The sequence below is a fragment of the Gambusia affinis genome, linkage group LG04 (assembly GCF_019740435.1).
Source record: "Gambusia affinis linkage group LG04, SWU_Gaff_1.0, whole genome shotgun sequence".
In the NCBI taxonomy this organism is placed as follows: Eukaryota; Metazoa; Chordata; class Actinopteri; order Cyprinodontiformes; family Poeciliidae; genus Gambusia; species Gambusia affinis.
In genome coordinates, this window is record NC_057871.1 from 25,777,566 (window position 1) to 25,797,847 (window position 20,282).

A 20,282-nucleotide genomic window follows, 5' to 3' on the forward strand; every position below is an offset into this window, starting at 1 on the left:
GTGGGACAGGATGCGAAGAAGTCCGGTGAGAAACATGGAGATGGGGATTTGGAGGATTTGCTGAGCTTAGCATTTCTTTCCCTACCAATGTACTGTAAAGTGATATGCACTGCATTCCAAATGTATTAAGACCTTATGATTTTTGTTTTTTTCACTCACGTTTTCCACACTGGAAAACGTGAGTGTTTTTAAGTGAGATTTTATGCCACAGACCAACTCAGAGTAATGTATATATTAAAGATGAGGAAAAAAGCAAAAAATAATTTTTTGAATTACTCGCGAATAAAAATCCGATAAGTGACGTGAACATCAGCTTTGCTTATCTAGAGACTGAAATTTCTGAAAAAGGAGGCTGGTGATCAGCTGCTTTTGGAACAGAGCAGCTAAAAGGAAAAGGACAACCAAAATTAAACTCTGTCCAGATTCTGTTTAAAAAATAATTAAAATGCACGTTTCAATACTAATATTGTCATATTTTATGTTTTAGGGTTCTGCAATAAAAACATTCAAAATAACAAAAGAGGAAAAACAACCTTATCATCTTTAGAGAAAAATAAAGGCTGCATACTGAGTACAGGCAGCCGATTAGTTACCTATTTATGTTGTATTTCAATAGTAGGCTAAATGCGTTCAAGTTTACTAGTATAAGCCTCTTTCTGCTTTTTAATTTCCGCCCATTGTCTCCCATTGCACGGAGATGAAGAGGCTGGTTGCCTTTTAAATTACTACATTTTAACTAACTCATTTCTGAATTTTATTTCCCGTTTATACCGATTTTTCCCCCTCCATGCCTGTTTTCCCGGAGTTTCGTAATGTCTAAAGCACACAACGGTAAGATAAACTTTAGTGAACCAGCACCCAGATGTCATTGTGTTACGTAGGCGCGTTTAATTTACATTTACGTGTCGGGAGTGGGAGAAGGGGGTTGGACGTCTGCTTGTGCCTCAACCGTGCGCATGCGCTAGGCTTACAGAGGAAGGAAGCAATGTCGATAGAGGACCCGTTTTTCGTTGTAAAGGGGTGAGAAATAAGCAAAAAGAAACCGAAAAGCTGGTTTTTGTGAAGACATTTACTTATAAATACAAAGTATTATTAGTGATAATCCGCACAATGACTCTTCGGGGTACTTTTACGGAAGTTATGTCAGAAGAGTTAGCACGGAGCTAGCTGTAACTAGCTAGCTAGCTTGTATACCCACACACAGTGGCGGAGGGATAGTTTATGTGCTTATGCTTGCGAATGTTATTAAAAGACACGCTTAACATAACGTGGTTCATTTTTGTTTTACTTGGCTTGAAATGTAATTACCCTGGCTGCTGCGAGTGAGTGTGGTGAAGTGATTTATTTTTTTAGCTAGAGGCGGATCTGTACACAGCCAAGTGTCTATGGAGCTTGCAGTTAATCAGCTGCTATGTTCCGCATTGTAATGCTTGTGTCGTGTGTGTCTTTGGTTTCCAGGGAGGTGCAGAAGGCCCTGTCTCGCGCTCGGGGTCTGTTTGATCGATGGGAAGAACTCTTACAGGAAGGGACACAGGTGAGCTGTTCTGCAGCTCGTACAATTCTTGAAAGAGTAGTTGTGGATGGTCATGTTGTAAGCAGGAAGGGTCTCTGATAGCAGTCAGTCTTGCAACCACTCTGAAGAAGCCTCTGACCAAAGACTGTTGCTGTCTGACAGATTCATGACTGTCGTGACATGCTAACAGCTCACTAGCCGGGCAGCCAGGACGACATTCCACAGTAACATGTCCAGGTCGACATCAGCACTGCTAATCCACCTCATTTACTTTTGCCATTCCTGTTTAAGAGTGTATTCACACCTGACACACTCGGTCCACTTTAAATGGACTGTCGGTCTGGAGCTTTGGTGCAGATGTGAATACACTCCAGCGAATTCTTCTGTGGACCATGCAATTGGACCAACACATGCTTTTTGACTTGGTGTCAGTCTGATTCCAAACAAATTGTGGTGTGGTTTGCCTCTGGTGTAAACACAGGCTGCCCTCTGAACCAGTTGTGCGAAATATACATCTATTTGGACGTATGTGCTGAAATTGTTCCTGATCCAGCATTTTCTGCCTGCATGTTGTGTGTCTGTTAGAAACGCACATTTACCAAAATTAGAAATATCCCAATGCAAAAAATGTGCTTAATGAACCACTCATGAGATTCAAAATGGTATCGCAGTTGTAATACCAGCACACAAATGCAGCAAGCTGGACTTTTGTGTTTGATTTTTTTCAGGTCAGTGGTTTTGCAAATGGTTGTCCACTTGTTTTTAAAAAAAAAAAAAAAACACAATGTGGAAGCAAACTGCACCAAACGAGAGAAAAAAAAGTCCACTTTTGGTTCAACCCAAACAAGCAGACTTCCCTGGTGTGAATAGTCAGGCAGAGAGGTGTTGGAGGCTGGGATTTGATTCTTGTCCATTACGATTGTCAGAAGTGATGGTTCAAACTTTCTCTTTCACTCTCTGCTCTTTGGTCCTGCTCTGCATCCATTAAACAATGGTGGGTTGCATTGAATTTAATTTAGGATTGTCAATGTAGAAAAGATTTAATACAAACGCACAACACACTTTCAGATTTTTCTTTGTGTTAACAAAATGTTGTGTTGAAATCAGGTGTCATTTTCCTTTCTATTTCATACTTATGCATAACTTTGTGTTCATTCATGACATTAAACCAATACAAAATACATAGAAGAACTTGATTTTTTTTTTAAAGGACAAAATGAGAAAATGGTGATCTGCATTAAAAAATCTGGTTGTGTTTTTCATCGGTTTTCTCCGTCTTTTAGAGGAACCTGTAGTGTCTGTCGCAATTGCACCAGAAATGCTGCGTTTTAAAACATTGTGTAGCCGTTTGGTTAGTGAGCATTGGTGTCTGTGGTCTCAGATAAGCCGAGATGAGCTGGACTGGAGTGCCAACGAGCTGAGGAACTGTCTGAGGGCCATCGACTGGGACCTGGAGGACCTCAGTGAAACCATCAGTATCCTTTAAATCCAGAACCTCACATGTTACTAGATATACTACTAGATATGGGGAAACGTATTATGAGGTACTCACAAATGTTATATGTAAACATCTAGTTGTTTTTCTTTTTTTTTTTTTTGCTTTTTTTAACAGATAAAATAGTCTGTCTGCTTTATAAATATGTTTAAATGAAACACCAATTATGTCAGCTGCTATAGATTCTCAGAAGTAGGTCACAAAAACACAATCATTTTATTCGAAGATCCACCTCAAAAAACCCAACCTCACCTGTCAAAAAACAGACAAAAAAAATCCAAAAATAATAGAAACAGAATCAACAAACAATTATTCAGTTAAAATTGGAAGATTCCAGTGTGAACTGGTGTGTTTTCTGCTGTGCGGTAGGTGGGTAGGTAGAGTTAGGTGTCATCTGCCTGGCAATGAAATATATGAAGAATATGTGGCCAACGGGAATTTTGGTAGATGATGAATTAAAGGGACCCTAATAGGGAATCCTGGGGCACACCTCCAGAGACAGGAAACAAACTGAAAAATGGGATTTAAACTGTATGAACTGAGTTAAGCCTGAAATATATGAGGAAAACCAGCCATGAAGAGTATGACTGGTTTCTGAATCAGTCTGGTTCAGAAATCAGACTGATATTGTTCTTTAAAATTATGTTCATTGGAGCGTAATTGCTTGAGAAACAACTTTCTCGAGCATTTTTGGAACAAAAGGAAGGCTTAATGCAATATGTTGAGATGTAAGCTTTTTCAGACATTTTTGATAGGTCCTTAACTGGTTCAGGCATTGTGGAGTCAAATCCAGGGAAGTTCCGGCTGGGCGACAATGAACTTCAGGAGAGGAGAGACTTTGTGGAGCGCACCAGGAAGTCCGTTCAGGTAACTTCATCGCTACAAATTTGTCTGTAGAACCTCTTCAGTCTCACTTGAATGGATATTAGTGAGATTTGTGTGTCTCATTTATCCACCCATACGTTTCTTGTTCAAAGTGTGGTAAATTATTAAGTAAAGTCTAGTACTTATCCATTAAAAGTTAGCTTAAAAGGACAGAAAACTGCCTGGAGAACTTGTAGAAACCCTGAGTTTAGTATGTTGAAAATACACTTATTGGGGCCTGCCATGCAAAGCAATGGCAGGAACCTATTATTCTACACCCAATAAGGTGTCTCTTTATTATTATATGGTTGCTGCACTTAAGAGAGAGATTTGTTTGATGCATCAACGAGTGATGTCATCATTGCTGATGTCATCGTTACCAGTGGAACTGAACATTCTACTGGTGCATTTACACCAAACCCATTTTGAGCGTCAGGCGAGTCTGGTTGATATTCAAAGTCTATGTGGAGTGTTGGATGCGCTAGATGTGTCAAACGCTCCAAACGGTTCAAATTGCGCTGCGCTAGACGCTCTCAGCGCGCCGCAACAGCCCTCGACGCACCTCCACATAGACTTTGAATGCAAACCAGTCAACCCTGATGCTCAAAACGCATTTGGGTGTGAATGCACCATTATATGTCCAGTGTCACATTAGGTCATCGCTTCTCAATTCCAGTCCTCAGGCTCCCCTGCTCTGCATGTTTTAGATGTGTCTCTGTTTCAGAATAGCTGATCCAAATGATTGCATGACCTCTTCTGCAGTCATCAAGACCTGCAGAAGCCTGTTAATCATCCACAGATTCAATCCAGGTGTGTGGCAGAAGGGGAACACCTAAAACATGCAGGGCAGGGGAGCTGAGGACCGGAATTGAGAAACACTGCATTAGTTCCATCATATGAGGACCAAAGACCGGTCTTAATATGATGGACTCATTGCTTTGGGTCAGGAGTAATGTTTAGAGGTAAGATGCTAATTAAGTTTTAGTTAATGTTTGAATTAGGAATAAAGTGGTATTGTTTATGGTTAGGGAAAATGTCTGGGTTAGGCAAAATCGCAGCTACTAAAATGAAGGAAATCAATCAATCAAGTTCTAATATGGGTCGAAATAGTTTTGACAAACATGAATAACATTTTGTTTTCTAAATCATTATAAACTGATGATGTAATATTAGGGTGTTTTTCTGCCAATTGCGTAGCTGCAGTACATTAGTGGTCTAATGTGTTGAATGTGCTGGGACACATTCAACACATTAGAATCCAATCAGAACCAAAAGTTTATCTTTTGGTTCTGATTGGTTGTTTCTGGACAGTAGTAGAGCCAGAGGTCTTTTCACAGATTCTCTGTTTCATATTCTGCTGTCAGACACTTTTAACAAACATTCATCCATCCATCATCTAACACACTTATCCTTGCACACACACATTCACACTTTAGGACAATTTAGAGACCAATTAATCAATTAATTAATGCCCAGTTTTAGCAAAAGCTGTGTTTGGATAGAGCCAGGCTATGCATGGAGACCCCTGGTTGATAGGATGTCTGTCCTTCCTCAGACCTCCCTGGTTGATAGGAGGTCTGTCTTTCATCAGACCTCCCTGGTTGGTTGAAGGTCTGTCTTTCCTCAGACCTCCCTGGTTGATAGGAGGTCTGCCTTTCCTCAGACCTCCCTGGTTGATAGGAGGTCTGTCTTTCCTCAGACCTCCCTGGTTGATAGGAGGTCTGCCTTTCCTCAGACCTCCCTGGTTGATAGGAGGTCTGCCTTTCTTCTGACCTCCCTGGTTGGTTGAAGGTCTGTCTTTCCTCAGACCTCCCTGGTGGATTGAAGGTCTGTCTTTCCTCAGACCTCCCTGGTTGATAGGAGGTCTGTCTTTCCTCAGACCTCCCTGGTTGATTGAAGGTCTGTCTTTCCTCAGACCTCCCTGGTGGATAGGATGTCTGTCCTTCCTCAGACCTCCCTGGTGGATAGGATGTCTGTCCTTCCTCAGACCTCCCTGGTTGATAGGAGGTCTGTCTTTCATCAGACCTCCCTGGTTGGTTGAAGGTCTGCCTTTCCTCAGACCTCCCTGGTTGGTAGAAGGTCTGCCTTTCCTCAGACCTCCCTGGTTGGTTGAAGGTCTGCCTTTCCTCAGACCTCCCTGGTTGATAGGAGGTCTGCCTTTCCTCAGACCTCCCTGGTTGATAGGAGGTCTGTCTTTCCTCAGACCTCCCTGGTTGATAGGAGGTCTGTCTTTCCTCAGACCTCCCTGGTTGATTGAAGGTCTGTCTTTCCTCAGACCTTCCTGGTTGATAGGAGGTCTGCCTCTCATCCAGGTCTGTCTTTCCTGAGACCTCCCTCGTGGATTGGAGGTCTGTCTTTCCTCAGACCTCCCTGGTGGATTCGAGGTCTGTCTTTCCTTAGACTCCTTTGTTGGTAGGGAGCCTTCTGTTTTCAGGGAGGTCTCTGGTTGGATGGAAACTTTAGAATGGTTGTTTTCTAGAGCAAGTTTTAACTTCACCTTCAGGTCTGCAACCTGACCCTGCAGAGATTTCACCATTTACTCCTGTGCTATGAATTTGGTAGCTTGCTCAGTGTGACATTTGAGCTGCTCCTCATATTTAAGCCTCACTCTGTACTCTTCAATCATGATGTCTATCAGACCTTTGTTGCGGGAGGCGTATTTTTCAGCCTCCCTTTTGAAGTAGTCCAGCTATTGAAGAATACTCTTGTCTACTGTAACTTTGGAAGATGAAGAAACCTTTGATAGAGCCTTAATCTCTGGCACATTTCTTTCATGCTCACATTTGACTCTCAGGTGATGTTCTTTCTCTAACATTTTTTGCAGTTTCTCAATCTCCTCCTGCTGTGATTTGACTTCAGCTTCATATTCAAACCTTCGGTCTCTTTCCACCTCGAGATCAATAATCGTTCTCTGCGATTCTTTTTTAAGATCTTTTACCTATGTTGTGAGTTCAATGACGTGTTGGCTTTTCTCTTCCACGACTTTCACTGAGGGGGTTACCTTGAAGCCAGCAGAGCGAGTTGTTTCCTGCTGGACTTCCAATGATGTTGAAGTCTCCAAGTCGCCAGAAGGACTTGATTCCCCCTGTATGTCTGGTGATTCATCTTCCGGCTCACTGTCATCTTCAAAAGAAAGGACAGCGGCGTAGTCGACTTGGACGTTGAGGTCCATCATTTTGATCGATGAAAGCTCTGCTGGAAAAGCTTCATTTTTCACTAACAATCTGTTGTTGCTTCATGTCGATGTTCTGGTAAATACTTGCTTCTCTGAAAGGCCTGCAATATCTGGAATCGATATTCCGCTCGTTTCAATTAATTTCGAAAGTGCTCTGAAGAGTGATCTGTCGCGATCGAACTGAGGAACAGGTCTGACTTTAAAACTGGTGTTATGTGCTCTATCTTCCTGGTTTTAGTGAGAACGCGAGCAGCAGCATTCTGGATCAGCTGCAGCTGTTTGATTGATTTGTTGGACAGACCTGTGAAGACGCCGTTACAATAATCAATACGACTGAAGATAAACGCATGGACTAAATAAACTCATAACTAAATATTCCTCTCAGGGTAGTACTAACTAATATTAGCCTTTACTATCTTTTTCTCTCAGGTCATTGCACTGCCCTGATGCACAAGACAGTGAATTAACATTAGCACAAACCTTAGCATTTCACTGCCCCCCATTAGCAATAGCCTTTTCCCTAAAAAAACGCTTTTAGCTATTTTTCTTACTTATTAGCCACGCTTAGTACACTGAATGGAGTGATGCTCCACATGCTACTGGCAACATTTTGGCTAGCGATAGTAATTTGGCTCATTTTAACTTTTACACTAATTTCAACATACAGAATGGCATGAGTCCATATTACTCTATATGTTTGTGACTCTCCACATGCTATTGAGTACACTGTACCTTACTTTAGCATTGATGCTAATTTATAGCATCAGAACGTCCACGAAGTGTGCCAACAGACGGGCACACTTTGGCAGGCCCCGTTTAAATTTCTTCAGAAATGTTCTAGTTTTTAGATGCTATTGTTTAGATGTTATGTAAATGTCTTTATTTTTACATGTGTGTGCAGACGTCATCTCTTGATCAAATGTGTGGCTACGATCACCTTCAATGGGGTCACCATGACAAAAAAAGAGAACTGCATGAACAAGGCCAGCTGTAATTTTACCATTAAGTATTGTGTGTTTACAGTGTGTTTACAGCTCAAGTCAGTAAACACACTGACTTGAGCTGCACAGCACCCTTTGTGTTTTTACTGTAAACAGTAAAAACACGTCACTTTATTTGTTTTCACATTTGTTGAGGAACTCTTTACCTAAATAAAGAAAAGAAAATACGTGTCAGCTTCGAGAACCACTCAAAAGTAGAGCAACCATTTCTAAAATAGATCTGAGGAGAACAAAGTAATTTGAGACAAAGGAGGCAACATTCAGAGAGGAGCTAATTACTGGTTTTACTGGGACAACAAAGAGAAAACTCTCATGAACAAAACTTGTGAACTGAGGCAAACTTTTAAAATGATTGCTGTGTTGCTGTTCATGGAATAATGGAAAATGTTTCCTTGCAGGAGATGAAAGATGAACTGTCCAGCCCGTCCGCTGTGGCTCGGGCAGAGAAGAAGAACAGACAGGTCAGCACTTCCTTTAAAAGACAAAACTATCCACAGATTTTTCTGTGTACTGTAAAGAATGACACAGCTTGGTTTTTCTGCTGTGTTATTTTTGGGTATTTGGATCTTCCGTGTGTTTGTTCTGGGCCTGCTGGCTTTAAAGGAACAGGACCGCTCGACTGGACTGGAGGCTCACCTGGTGTCGGCCAACTCCAGGTACATTCAGGAGCAGCAGGAGCAGCAGCAGGTAAAGAAAGAGGCTGAATGGAGGCGCAGGCAACAGGAAGGGCGAGTAGAAGGGAATATTTGAAGGAAGAATTAGATGCAGAACAGAGAACGGAGGGTGAACGTTTTTATCAAGTTGAGGTTTCTATAACTTAAAACATTTGTGGAAAGTGCAAATTGGACTTGAATCAACTATTTGTTTAAACTTTAGCTTTAAAAACATAAAGCTACATCATTTTTAAAGTTGAATCAGTAACACTTTTATAATAAAATTGTCAGATCATGATTTCTTGGTTAATGTCAAGTTGTCATAACAAAGACATTTTGAATAATGTCAACTTTCTATTAAAAGTGTCATGATTTACCGAATGACATTTTATGACAACAGTCATAAATATTCATGAAGACTGACTCATGTTCGTGACAATATTATGTCATGTTTATGACGGTGTCACGACAGTCTTATTCACAACACATCAAATAAAGTGTTGCCCATTTTTTCCTCAAAAGTGTAAAAAATGGTTGTTGATTAATATTTATCAATTATCAAAAATATTTTAATTTATCAATTATCAAAATAAAAAATTTTTGGAGGCAGAGTTGAAAAACTACAAAAATAGAATTTCAAGAGGAAATGTGAAACCGATGCATCAACCTTATACTGATGCCAAATGGGTATCGATATTCTAGATATTGTGGGTCGATTCGCCCACCTTTATCTCACATATACTGTCATTCTGTGGTTCTAGAAAAAAATATCACCATACTTTTCATTTTATTATTTTCTAAAATCAATTTCTGTGCCATTACATGTGAAACTTTAGAGATTTGTGAACTCTTTATGTAACAGCGTATACAGTATTTTATACGAAGGGTAACCCAATTTAAAAGAAAATCGACCCTTCCTGATTCGAATTTGTGACGTTTTTCTTTTCTTTTTTTTTTATTACCAAGAGATGTTATCAAAGGTATCGCACAGAGGGAGAAAAAGATGAGTAAAGGACGTGGGACTCACTCTGCGGGTTAAAGATCCCCTTCTGCTTTCACGCTGTGAATGAAGTGAAGGATTCCTTTCAGCATCAGATTGAAGTAGATGTTTTTTTTGTTTGTTTTTGTACTTCCTGTGGTGTGGGTTGACAGGGGTGTTCAACGATGCAAGTGTGTCGTCATTACACTTCCTGCAAGCCTGTAGTAAAGTCAAACATGAATTTGAAAAAAAAATGCTGCTCGTTCTTTACGCAGTGAATGTAGTTTCTGAGCTGAATCAGTGCTTGTATTGCTTGTTTTTTTTCATTGGTAAAGAAAAGATTTGAATAAAATACCTACATTATGATGAGCTCTTAGTTCACAGTTATGTGCGGGAGTTTGGGGAAAGGCGACTGAAGAAGGTTGCTATAGTAAACATCCTGGAAGCGGATGTTAGTCAGCAATGAGACTGAAACGTGTGTGTGTGTGCGTGTGTGTGTGTGTGTGTGTAGCTGATCATACAGGAGCAGGATGAGCAGCTGGAGTTGGTGTCGGGAAGCATCAGAGTGCTCAAAGACATGTCTGGACGTATCGGAGACGAGCTGGACGAGCAGGCCGTGTGAGTGCTCCTGGCTGCAGAATGCTGCTCATCTGGATGGTTTCTACTTCAACCAAATAACCAGCTTCAATGTGATTCAGCTAGGAAAAATCTAAAGATTGTTTCTTGTTTTTGATGTATTTTAAATTGGAGTACCTGCAAAAGGAAAGCTCCGGATTAGGTGTATGCATTAATGATTCTGTTAAGATCCATTGTTATAAACTGGTAAAAACAGATAATTTTTTTTCCCATTTATTTTAACATGAAGCAGGCTTATGGTTGTGATCGATAGTTAATTATTCATATCAGGAGCAGAGGTGGATTCTTGGACATTGCTAATATTTTCTATCCCAACATGATTGATCAAAAATGAAGTAGGTGGTGAGCTGTAATGACTTCCACAGAGTTGATGCAGCACAATTTGTTAGCATATGAGAAAAAGTTCTTGGTTTCCAACCAGTCGGATTAAGTTTGCTCAATTCTGCTCACAGCCAGATTTCTGTGCTGGCTCCTTTCACATATTTGTGTTTCGACATCATTCGGTTTAGTTTGTTTATCTGGTCTCCTTTTGTTTTAGCATGTTGGGGGATTTTGGAGATGAGATGGACCAGACGTCATCCCGCATGGATTCGGTCCTGAAGAAGCTGGAGAAGGTTTCTCACATGACCAGCAGTAAGCAAACACATCTATCGGCCGTTTTCTTGGGGTTCGGGAAGCCGTTCTCCCAAAACAATCTGTTTTACGATGTTTTACTCTGTCCTTCGAGGCTTGAGGTTGATCTTCAAGTACTTCCTATCGATCTTTTCCAGACTCAAACCACACATTTTTAAATATTTAAATTCAAAGATTTTCTACGGAATTATGGCAAAGTTCTGAATTACGCTGACCTTACATAAGGAACCTCAAAATACTGAAAGATGGCACAAAGGGAGGGAGGGTACAAGAAAAGAAAGTTAAAAAGGGACAGAAGGATGAAAGAACAAACGACAAGCCAGGAGGAATGACAGTGACAGATGGAAAAAAGGAAGGGCGTAAGAAAGAAAGGACACACTGAACGAAGGAGGGAATCAAGGAAAAACAATTTAAAGGGGAGGACACAAAGAAAGACTTGAGAAAGGACAAGAAGGAGGGCAGAAAAAAGGAAGGGATTAGGCAAAGATAAGGTAGGAAGGAATGACACAAGAAAAAGATGAGGTAGAAATGGAGGAAAAGGAGTTCACAATTGAGGACATAAGGAAGGACGGATGGATGGACAACACTAGAAAGACAGAAAGATTGGAGAATGTCACTAGAAAGAAAGAATGAAGGTAGGTAGTGAACAGTATTAGAATGAAAGAAGGCAGGATGGAAGGAAGGATTGTAGAATGACATTAGAAAGAAAGAAGGAAGCAACGACACAAGGAAGAAATGAAGGGATTGTGAAAGAAGGCAGGAAGGAGGAACAGAAACTGGGAATTAAGAAAAGCTAGGAAGGACAGAAAGGAGGAAATGACACTAGGGAGGACAGAAAGGAGGAAATGACACTAGGAAGGACAGAAAGGAGGAAATGACACTAGGAAGGACAGAAAGGAGGAAATGACACTAGGGAGGACAGAAAGGAGGAAATGACACTAGGAAGGACAGAAAGGAGGAAATGACACTAGGGAGGACAGAAAGGAGGAAATGACACTAGGAAGGACAGAAAGGAGGAAATGACACTAGGGAGGACAGAAAGGAGGAAATGACACTAGGGAGGACAGAAAGGAGGAAATGACACTAGGAAGGACAGAAAGGAGGAAATGACACTAGGAAGGACAGAAAGGAGGAAATGACACTAGGAAGGACAGAAAGGAGGAAATGACACTAGGAAGGACAGAAAGGAGGAAATGACACTAGGAAGGACAGAAAGGAGGAAATGACACTAGGAAGGACAGAAAGGAGGAAATGACACTAGGAAGGACAGAAAGGAGGAAATGACACTAGGAAGGACAGAAAGGAGGAAATGACACTAGGGAGGACAGAAAGGAGGAAATGACACTAGGAAGGACAGAAAGGAGGACAGACACGAGGATAAAAAGGGAAGACGGGGGGAGCATGGAAAGAAGGGAGGAAAGATTTGAAGGAAAGAGAGAAACGATAGAAAGAAAGGCCACAACAAGAGGATGGAGAGGAACCAGGACATAAAGGTTTCCTTCAGGAAGAAAGGAAGGAAATACACAAACTTTTACACATCGAGATATGAATAAAAGGTGGGAATATAAATATGTTGCATATACATTTATTTTTTCCATAGCAAATTAGACCAGGAAAAAAAAAATCTGATTTAATTCTATACTTTTCTAGACCACATTAGAACCATGAGGAAAACAAAATCCAGCAGACTATAGCAATGGATTTTTTCCCCCTCTGCTGCCCCCTCCAGGTCGGAGACAGTGGTGCGCCATCGGCGTGCTGGTCGCCATCATGATTGTCGTCCTCATCCTCTTCTTTGCTCTCTGAAGACCTCTGACCTCTTGACGATGTTCACCTGTCAGGATGAATGGACAGAAAACAATGGAAAGAAAAATGTCTCCTCCTCTTCCTTTCACTCCTAAAATCACTCCTTTTACTCACACCGAGGAGAAAACTGCGACTTGCACTGAAAGGTTAGGACGCCATTGTCAGATCTGCTTTTAAGGGATCTGGCGGAAAGAAGAAGAACTTCAAGAGAACGCCGGAGGTGTTATGTTTTTCATATTTGTGCGTCGCGATTATTGATGCTAAGTGTTGGGCTGAAAACACAAATCCGCACATTTTCATGCTTCTGGAGATTATGTAGAGCAGTCACTGAGAAAGGTGGGGTTTGAAAAATACACTCGTGGAGGTACTTTGGTAAAATGTTTTAAGTATTAAATTCATTACAATCTATCTCTTGGTGATTTAACCCAACACAAAGAGTGGCGGCTGTTGCCTTAAATATATTTTTATACTATTTTTGAACCGTGCGTCATGTTCATGTGCCTACCTGCTAATTAAAATAAGTTATCTGCAAATTATCAGTTAAGCTACCGGGACTGGGGCAGCCTCGGTCACATCCACGTCTTGTCGAAGAGGAAAGCATAACTAAAAACACTTGATTATTTTTATTTTTTTTTTTAAAGAGAGAGAAAGAGAGATACACTTCACGTTTTGTGTGGAAACGAGCGGAATCCTGAAGAAAACAGTTTTATTTCCCACCCTGAAAGAGACCGGGTGAAGCGGGGGCTGCCGCCACGCGCCTCCGCAGCGCCATCAGACGTTAACCCGCGCGATTGGCCGGGGCTTCGTTACTCTCGCTGGCTGATGAGAGACGGCCTTGGCTCGGAGCGAATGGGTTCGTCTCTTTTATTGAAAGCGTCTGCTAATTGCGGAGAGAAATGGTTGCTGGGCAAGATGCTCCTTTGTCCCTGCCTGAGTTAGGCTCACAGCGCCCTCTGCTGGATGCTGAGGGGTTTTGTTGTTTTATCTGTTCAGGCGGCACTAAGGTGTGCAGAAGTGCTGTATCATAACCACAATGCTTTAATGTGCGTGTGTGTGTTTGAAAGTAAATTAATTTTCCTGTACTGTCTGCTGTAGGTTCAATTTTTGTTTTTAACTCAAATCCAAATGTCTTAATTTGAAATTATTGGGGTCTCTGTTCTGAGGAAAAACAAGCTAGCATACCATTTGTCCACAAATGGGTCAGGATACATTATTCTCTATGAAGTTTTGGCTTGAAGATAAAAGCCTTCCCACTGCCAGAGCCAAGTGAGATTTAGTCCTCTTGGTGCTTTTATGTCTCCGAATGTATGCTTTCTACACATTCAGTGGAAAGAAACAACCAAAAAATATTATTTGTAAAATTCCTCAAAACATGTTTTGCACTTCAGTGTCACCTGTATGATCTGTTGGGCTCAACTGGAAGTCAGTCACCATTAAAGTATCTGTAATGTTTTTTTTTTTTTTAACAGAACTTGTACATTTCAGTACCCGCAGGCATCTAATTTGACTGCATTATACACCGAGAAACACTTGTATTTAAAGTATCAGGTTCTTTTTTATCAAATTTGTGTAGTAGATAAAAATGTGATAGAGGAAACTGAAGATTGGTTTTAGCCCCGCTTTACAAGGTTACTTTAAACTTAAACTTTCAATTAAAATTGAAACGGTTTATTTAGTTATTTTGGATTCTTATGAGTGGTGTGTGGTTAAAAAAACTGCCATTAAAAGTCCTGAGTAATTGCCAGCCATCAGGATTCATCTACCTACAAGACGGCTGCAAACAAGCATTTGTTTTTGTAAAACTATGACATATTGATGAGACAATGAAGTAGTTTTTGTGCCCATAAGCAATATGATTTTTCTTTTTTTTTTGTTACTGTTCATGGTCCTTAGCTGGCTTTTTTTTTTTTTTTTTTTCTTTCCTACATGTTGGCAGTTTTGATCCAGTAAAAATCCCTAAACATTGTCTGATTGCATCTTCTTGGTGTAATTTGTGTCGTCCAATTTGTTCTCCATGAAGCAACCAAATTCATTTAGAACAACCTTGTACACTGATTGACCTGTATGTTTGAATGAATACAGTATTTTGAGTCTCGGTTCCAACTGTGATCTCTTTTTATATATATATATATATATATATATATATATATATATATATATATATATATATGTAAAATGCTTTGGCTTGCTGGAAGATGCAGTGCGAGTGAGTTTTAATTGAGAGGCACTTATCAAAATGGAGACTTCGTCACGTCCTTCTCTAGAGAGCCGAACCGTCGTGTGAAATTGCATTTGGTTTAGCTGGAATGAACAGAGTGCAGGTCCCCTGTGCCTGGACGAAGCATGAGTAGTTCTGAAAATAACCTGGCCGCTGTCCTGAGGCTGGCGTATTTAAAGGGTCTATAAAAAGTATTCACCCCTTTGGATGCTTCACCCTTTTTTTTTTTTTTACTGCTTTTACAAATTGGTCAAGATGAACAAATATGTGGCTTTTTTTTTTGACCCCTTTAATGTTAAAGTAAAAACTGATTTCTCAAAATGACATTTAGCATAAAATAAGTGCATAAATATCCACCCCCCCTTGACGTCACTAACCTATTTCAACAGAAGTCCAGCCAGTTGCTGCTAGTTGTCTCACGATTAGGTAAAAGGAGAAAGACTTGAGTGGAGAGTGTGTTTCAAATGATTATAGTATAAAAACACCTGCGTCTGGAAGGTCCCTTCACTAGTTAATCAGGATTCCTGGCTACCATTACAGCATGAAGACAAAAGAACACTCAAAGCAAATCAGAGAACAGTTTATTGAAAATATAAGTCAGGGGATGGATGCAAAAAAAAAATCTCGGGTACTGAACGTCCTCTGGAGTTCAGTTAAATCCATCAGCAAGAAATGGAAGGAATATGGCACGTGTAAGTTTGTCTAGATCAGGCCGTCCTTGCAACACTTATTTCTTGATTATGGATAATTATGACTCGGTAGGTAATGGAAAAACAAAATTCAGGTGCAAATTTTTAAAAAATTGCTCAACCAAACTACCTCAAATATGTACTGTAAACTTATTGTGATACGGATGCACCGATATGACACTTTGGACTGATATAAATATTTGAATATATGGCCAATAACGGTATTGATGCCAATGTTTGCAGTCTTTCAATCACATTACGACCTCTTGACTTTTACTATTTATTGGGGCCTGCCCATAGCAATGCATAAGGAGAGCAGTGGCTGACTTGCGAAGCAAGTCAGTCACTGCCTCCATGCATTGCATGGCAGGCACCTATTGTTCTACACCCAATAGAATGTCTCTTTATTATTATTATAGTAACTTATTCTTCCGTTACCGTTAATGCGGCTCGTACCGCTGCGAGCCCACCCATAAAAGTGGTATCAAAACGTGCGGCTCGAACCCGGCATTGGAGCTATTACTTTTGGTGGGATTTGGAGTTACCATGGCGACGTAAAAAGCAAAAAACGACCCCAAAATCACTAACGAGCTCACCAGGTGCAAGTCTCTCGTCAAGGGAGAGGCAGGCAACCAGTAAATCCTGAAAATACCCTATTTTGAGGATTTTCTGTGTCGTCATAACTTTATGTAGAAACGCCATTCAAACTTCATTTTGTAGATACGTCCGTGATCTCTTTTAAAGTGAAGACAGCACGTCAATATGTATTATGGTTTGTCCACAACTTCTTTCTAAGCGACCCAAAGTTTTTGATTTTTGGAAAAATCAGAGTGTGAAGGCTGCTCCTCTAGAGTGAGAGTCAGAGCGACATTTTGACCCCAAATCATTTTTTAACTCGCCCTCACGCTCACAAATATTGCATGATTGGTATCAAACTTGGTCATGACATTGATCCGCGTGCCTGCTCCGGTCAAATGTTTTCAAAAATTATCTAAGCGCTTACAGTTTTCTCTCCAGGTGCTTCAGAGCAAAGTCATGCGCCAGGGTAGCAGACAGATCTCACTGATTCACTTCCATGTATTTCTGAAAAATTACAGACCTTGGCACACACTTTTTTATCTCATCGCTGTTAATACTGTGAGTGAGGTAGAGATATGAATGGCGGGACTATGTGAGGCGACAAATAGCCCTCTCATATGCTTCAAGCGGTTTTCGAATATGTATTACGGTTCCCGAGCAGAAACAGTTTTTTGCAATGCTTTTTTAGTCAAACTGGCTGGCTCAAACAGAGAATTGTCTCCCCTGGATGTCTCACTCACAGCTGGCAGAGAGGATTATTTACCATGCAGCGGAACCCAGAGCAGGGAGAGCTGCTGAGGACTACAAATCGCATCACTGTAGTTCGAACTACTAGTTCAGTTAAAACAGAGGAGGACTGAGCTGGCCTTTAGAAAAACTTGCTGCTATGGGCTGTATATAACTAATTTAACCCTGTCACTGTTACACATGGGATGAGTTTGGCCCTTTGAAATGAAGCTTACTGAAAATTTCAAAATAAAAGCCCTTGAAAATTTTACATCAGGTCATTGCTTTTTGAGCGTTATATGACTGATTTAATCCAATGACTGTTACACATGGGATGACTTTGACCCTTTCAAATGAAGCTTAACAAAAATTTCAAAATAAAAGCCTTGGGAATTTTTACATCATGTAATTGCTCTTTTTGGCTTTATGTGACTGGTTTATCCAAAGCACTCTTACACATTGGATTAGTGTGGGCATTTAATATGAAGCTTACTGCAAATTTCAAAATAAAAGCCTCAAAATGCCCCTCTGGACAGTGCACCGCCGGTGCAGTGATATCATTCTGCATTATCTGTTTATCCCAGGTTGAAAACTGCCTCAAGCAAAGGCAGTTCATTAGCATTAGCCTTTTAGCTTAAATAAGCTATTTTCTATTTTTCAGACTTATTAGCCATGTTTAGTATACTTAATGGAGTAAGTAAATGACAGTAAACATTCTAATGATACCCCACATGCTACTGAAAGTATTTATGCTTATATTAGCATATTTGCTCATTTTAGCTAATACACTTACTTTATCATACTGAATGTTGCATGTCCAGCTTACTTAACATTCTTGTGATTCTCCACATGCTATTGATTACATTGCAGCTTTCTTTAGCATTGATGCTAATTCTTAGCATCAGAACGCTGGGTCCAAACCGACGGGCACACTTTGGCAGGCCCCAGTTAAATTTCTTCAGGAATTTTCTAGTTTTATTGTAATAGCCTAGTTGCACCACTAAGACGCAGGTTGTGTTGGGAAACTTACGCAAAAAACGGTAGGAGTGCTTAGCGTCCTCGGCACACACTTCATATCCAACAAAAATTGTCAAACTTTTCATGTGGTAACACTAACAGATGATTTCTTCGTCTTTTACTTACTATTTTGAAGATATCGTGAGATATTTAAAGGAAGGCCGTCAAAGGTCAACCAGCCTCCTTCACATTCTTTAGCTACAACAAAAATGGTGTCGATGGTTTCTGCCACTGTCATCTAAAAGGTTAATGTATAAAGGTCTTACAAATATCACAGTACAACCAACAAAAAGCTTTTTGCATTTTCGATCCTTTCACACCCTCATCTATAAAAATTATAGGTTGACACAGAAGGAACTTTTGGGTCCTGGTTACCCTTCACTGGACAACTGGGAATGAACTCAACCGAGAGAAAAACTGACACAAAAACAGAAAGACATAACTCAGCGGTTCAGTTCAGTCTTGTTTTATTACAAATCTTTTATTAGGATATCCATATTTTTCCTCATTTTTAATCATCAGTCTGGTTTCTTTTACAGTAGTTAATGTGCAATCATCTTTATTTCTGGGTCACAGTTAGGAATTCACAAAGTTTATTGGCACTTTGAACACATGACGGGAAAAGTGGCGTGGACACGGGGCAGTTCGGGGTGTAAGGAACAATCGGCTTGCATGGAGGTGGCGGGACAGAGGGTAGGAGGTCTTGGGTGTGGGTGTGTTTGTGTGGAGTGGGGGTGAAGGGTGGGTATATTCTTTGACATCGATGGATGCTACTGCATTATTTTGTGTTTTTAGGGGTTTTTTTTTTTTTCTTCTTCCAAACCTTCAAAAATCTGTTTTCACCTTTTCATTTATTCGAGTTATGAAGAGTAATAAAGAATAATACCTCATGCTGCGAGTGCACACCTAACAATCAAACTTTGATAGTGCCTCTATTTTGTAATGTACAGTTCATATATTTATATATTTATACCAGAAACTGAGAAAAGAAGAAGTTCTGTAAGGTATCTTCACCCAACAACACCAGAGACAATCAATAGGTTGTTTTCTTTCTTTTTTTTTTTTTTTCTTTTTTCTAAAATGGTTGTTGATGGTTGCTATGGTCCTGTGCAAGCCCCGCCCCTTCCCCTGCTCTGTAAGTATGATTCTGAGGTAAGACAGTTGACATGAACTCTCGGCTTGCGTCCCGTTTCTGTAAAAGCCCTGCACTGTGTGTGTGTTCAAAATGGCCGTTTTGACCCTCTAAACAAACCAACATTTCTTATACATATATATGTATATTAACCTGCTTTGTAACGGCAGCCACAGCAGTCCAGAAAGTTGCTTGCAGAGCTGAGATTAAAGTCTGCTATGGCTGAGAGCTCCAGAGGTAAACTGGTGATTTTTTTTTTTTTTTTTTGTCTTAAAACTGCATCAGCGACACAAAGACACACACACATATCCTGACGGTGTGCAGGTGCGTGGGCGAGCGTCTGCATCTCAGAGGTTTTCCCGTTTTGTTTTTTTAATGTGTACATATACAGTGTATAGAGCTTTATATATAGAAGTATGTGTTTTGTCTCTGGTGTGCGGGGATGTCGGAAAAGAGCAAAGTAAACAGACGTGGATTAAAAAGACCACAGAGAAGAAGAAAACAGAAGGAAGTTGTGAAGATTTTCAGAGTCCCACAAGGCGGGTGAAGGTGGTCAAAGCGGAACCGCCGAGGACCATGGGAGAAAAAGGCTGTGACCACGAGAAGGACAGAGGGAGGGATAAGCTGTAAAGACGTCGCCTAAGTATTGCCATCTTGATTCAAGAAGGTCTTGCGTTTCCTTCCTGCCCTTGTCAGTTCTCAAGTCAAGATTTGTTTTTGTTTCTTTATACAGACGTGATCACGCCGTCACTGACATTCCTTGTGGTTTTCAAACAGGTTCACACAGAGGAAAAAAAGAATCCACCCATTGTTTCTGTAAGTTACACTGGGATTAAGTGTTGAAAACGTGTCTTTGTTGGGCACTTTCCACCTTTTCATTACCAAATTTGTAAGTCAAAAGCACACACAAGGTTTCTGACGGTGAAGCCACTGTAATTTTATGTCAAAAACAGGATTCAAACCAGAAAATTAAAAAGTGTTATCTATTTACACTTTAAATAACAAGATAAGCTGCGGCCTTTAAGCTCCGCTAAAATGTTCTGTTTGAGACACTAAGGAGTGAACGTTTAAATTTTGCTTTTGTGTATATAAAAAGGAGTCAAAATGTTTTGTAAATGTATTAAAACTCAATATCTATGTATGTTTATAATTGAAAGAATACTGGA

General features: G+C 40.3%; 1 protein-coding gene across 2 annotated transcripts in view; it reads left to right on the forward strand.

The window, feature by feature from the left end:
* Nucleotides 1–896: 896 nt before the first annotated feature.
* LOC122829898 (syntaxin-10) overlaps nt 897–20,282 on the forward strand; it is a 39,266-nt gene continuing 19,880 nt past the window's right edge. The window contains exons 1-9 of one of the 2 annotated variants that reach the window (XM_044114800.1): nt 897–1,020; nt 1,459–1,534; nt 2,895–2,988; nt 3,781–3,875; nt 8,447–8,509; nt 8,652–8,735; nt 10,192–10,298; nt 10,855–10,949; nt 12,679–14,721. In XM_044114800.1, the coding sequence (XP_043970735.1) occupies nt 986–1,020; nt 1,459–1,534; nt 2,895–2,988; nt 3,781–3,875; nt 8,447–8,509; nt 8,652–8,735; nt 10,192–10,298; nt 10,855–10,949; nt 12,679–12,755 (726 nt within the window). In that variant the 5' untranslated portion in view covers nt 897–985 and the 3' untranslated portion in view covers nt 12,756–14,721. Of the gene's footprint in view, nt 1,021–1,458; nt 1,535–2,894; nt 2,989–3,780; nt 3,876–8,446; nt 8,510–8,651; nt 8,736–10,191; nt 10,299–10,854; nt 10,950–12,678; nt 14,722–20,282 lie in introns of those variants that run through there. The other variant, XM_044114801.1, reaches the window with a different exon arrangement.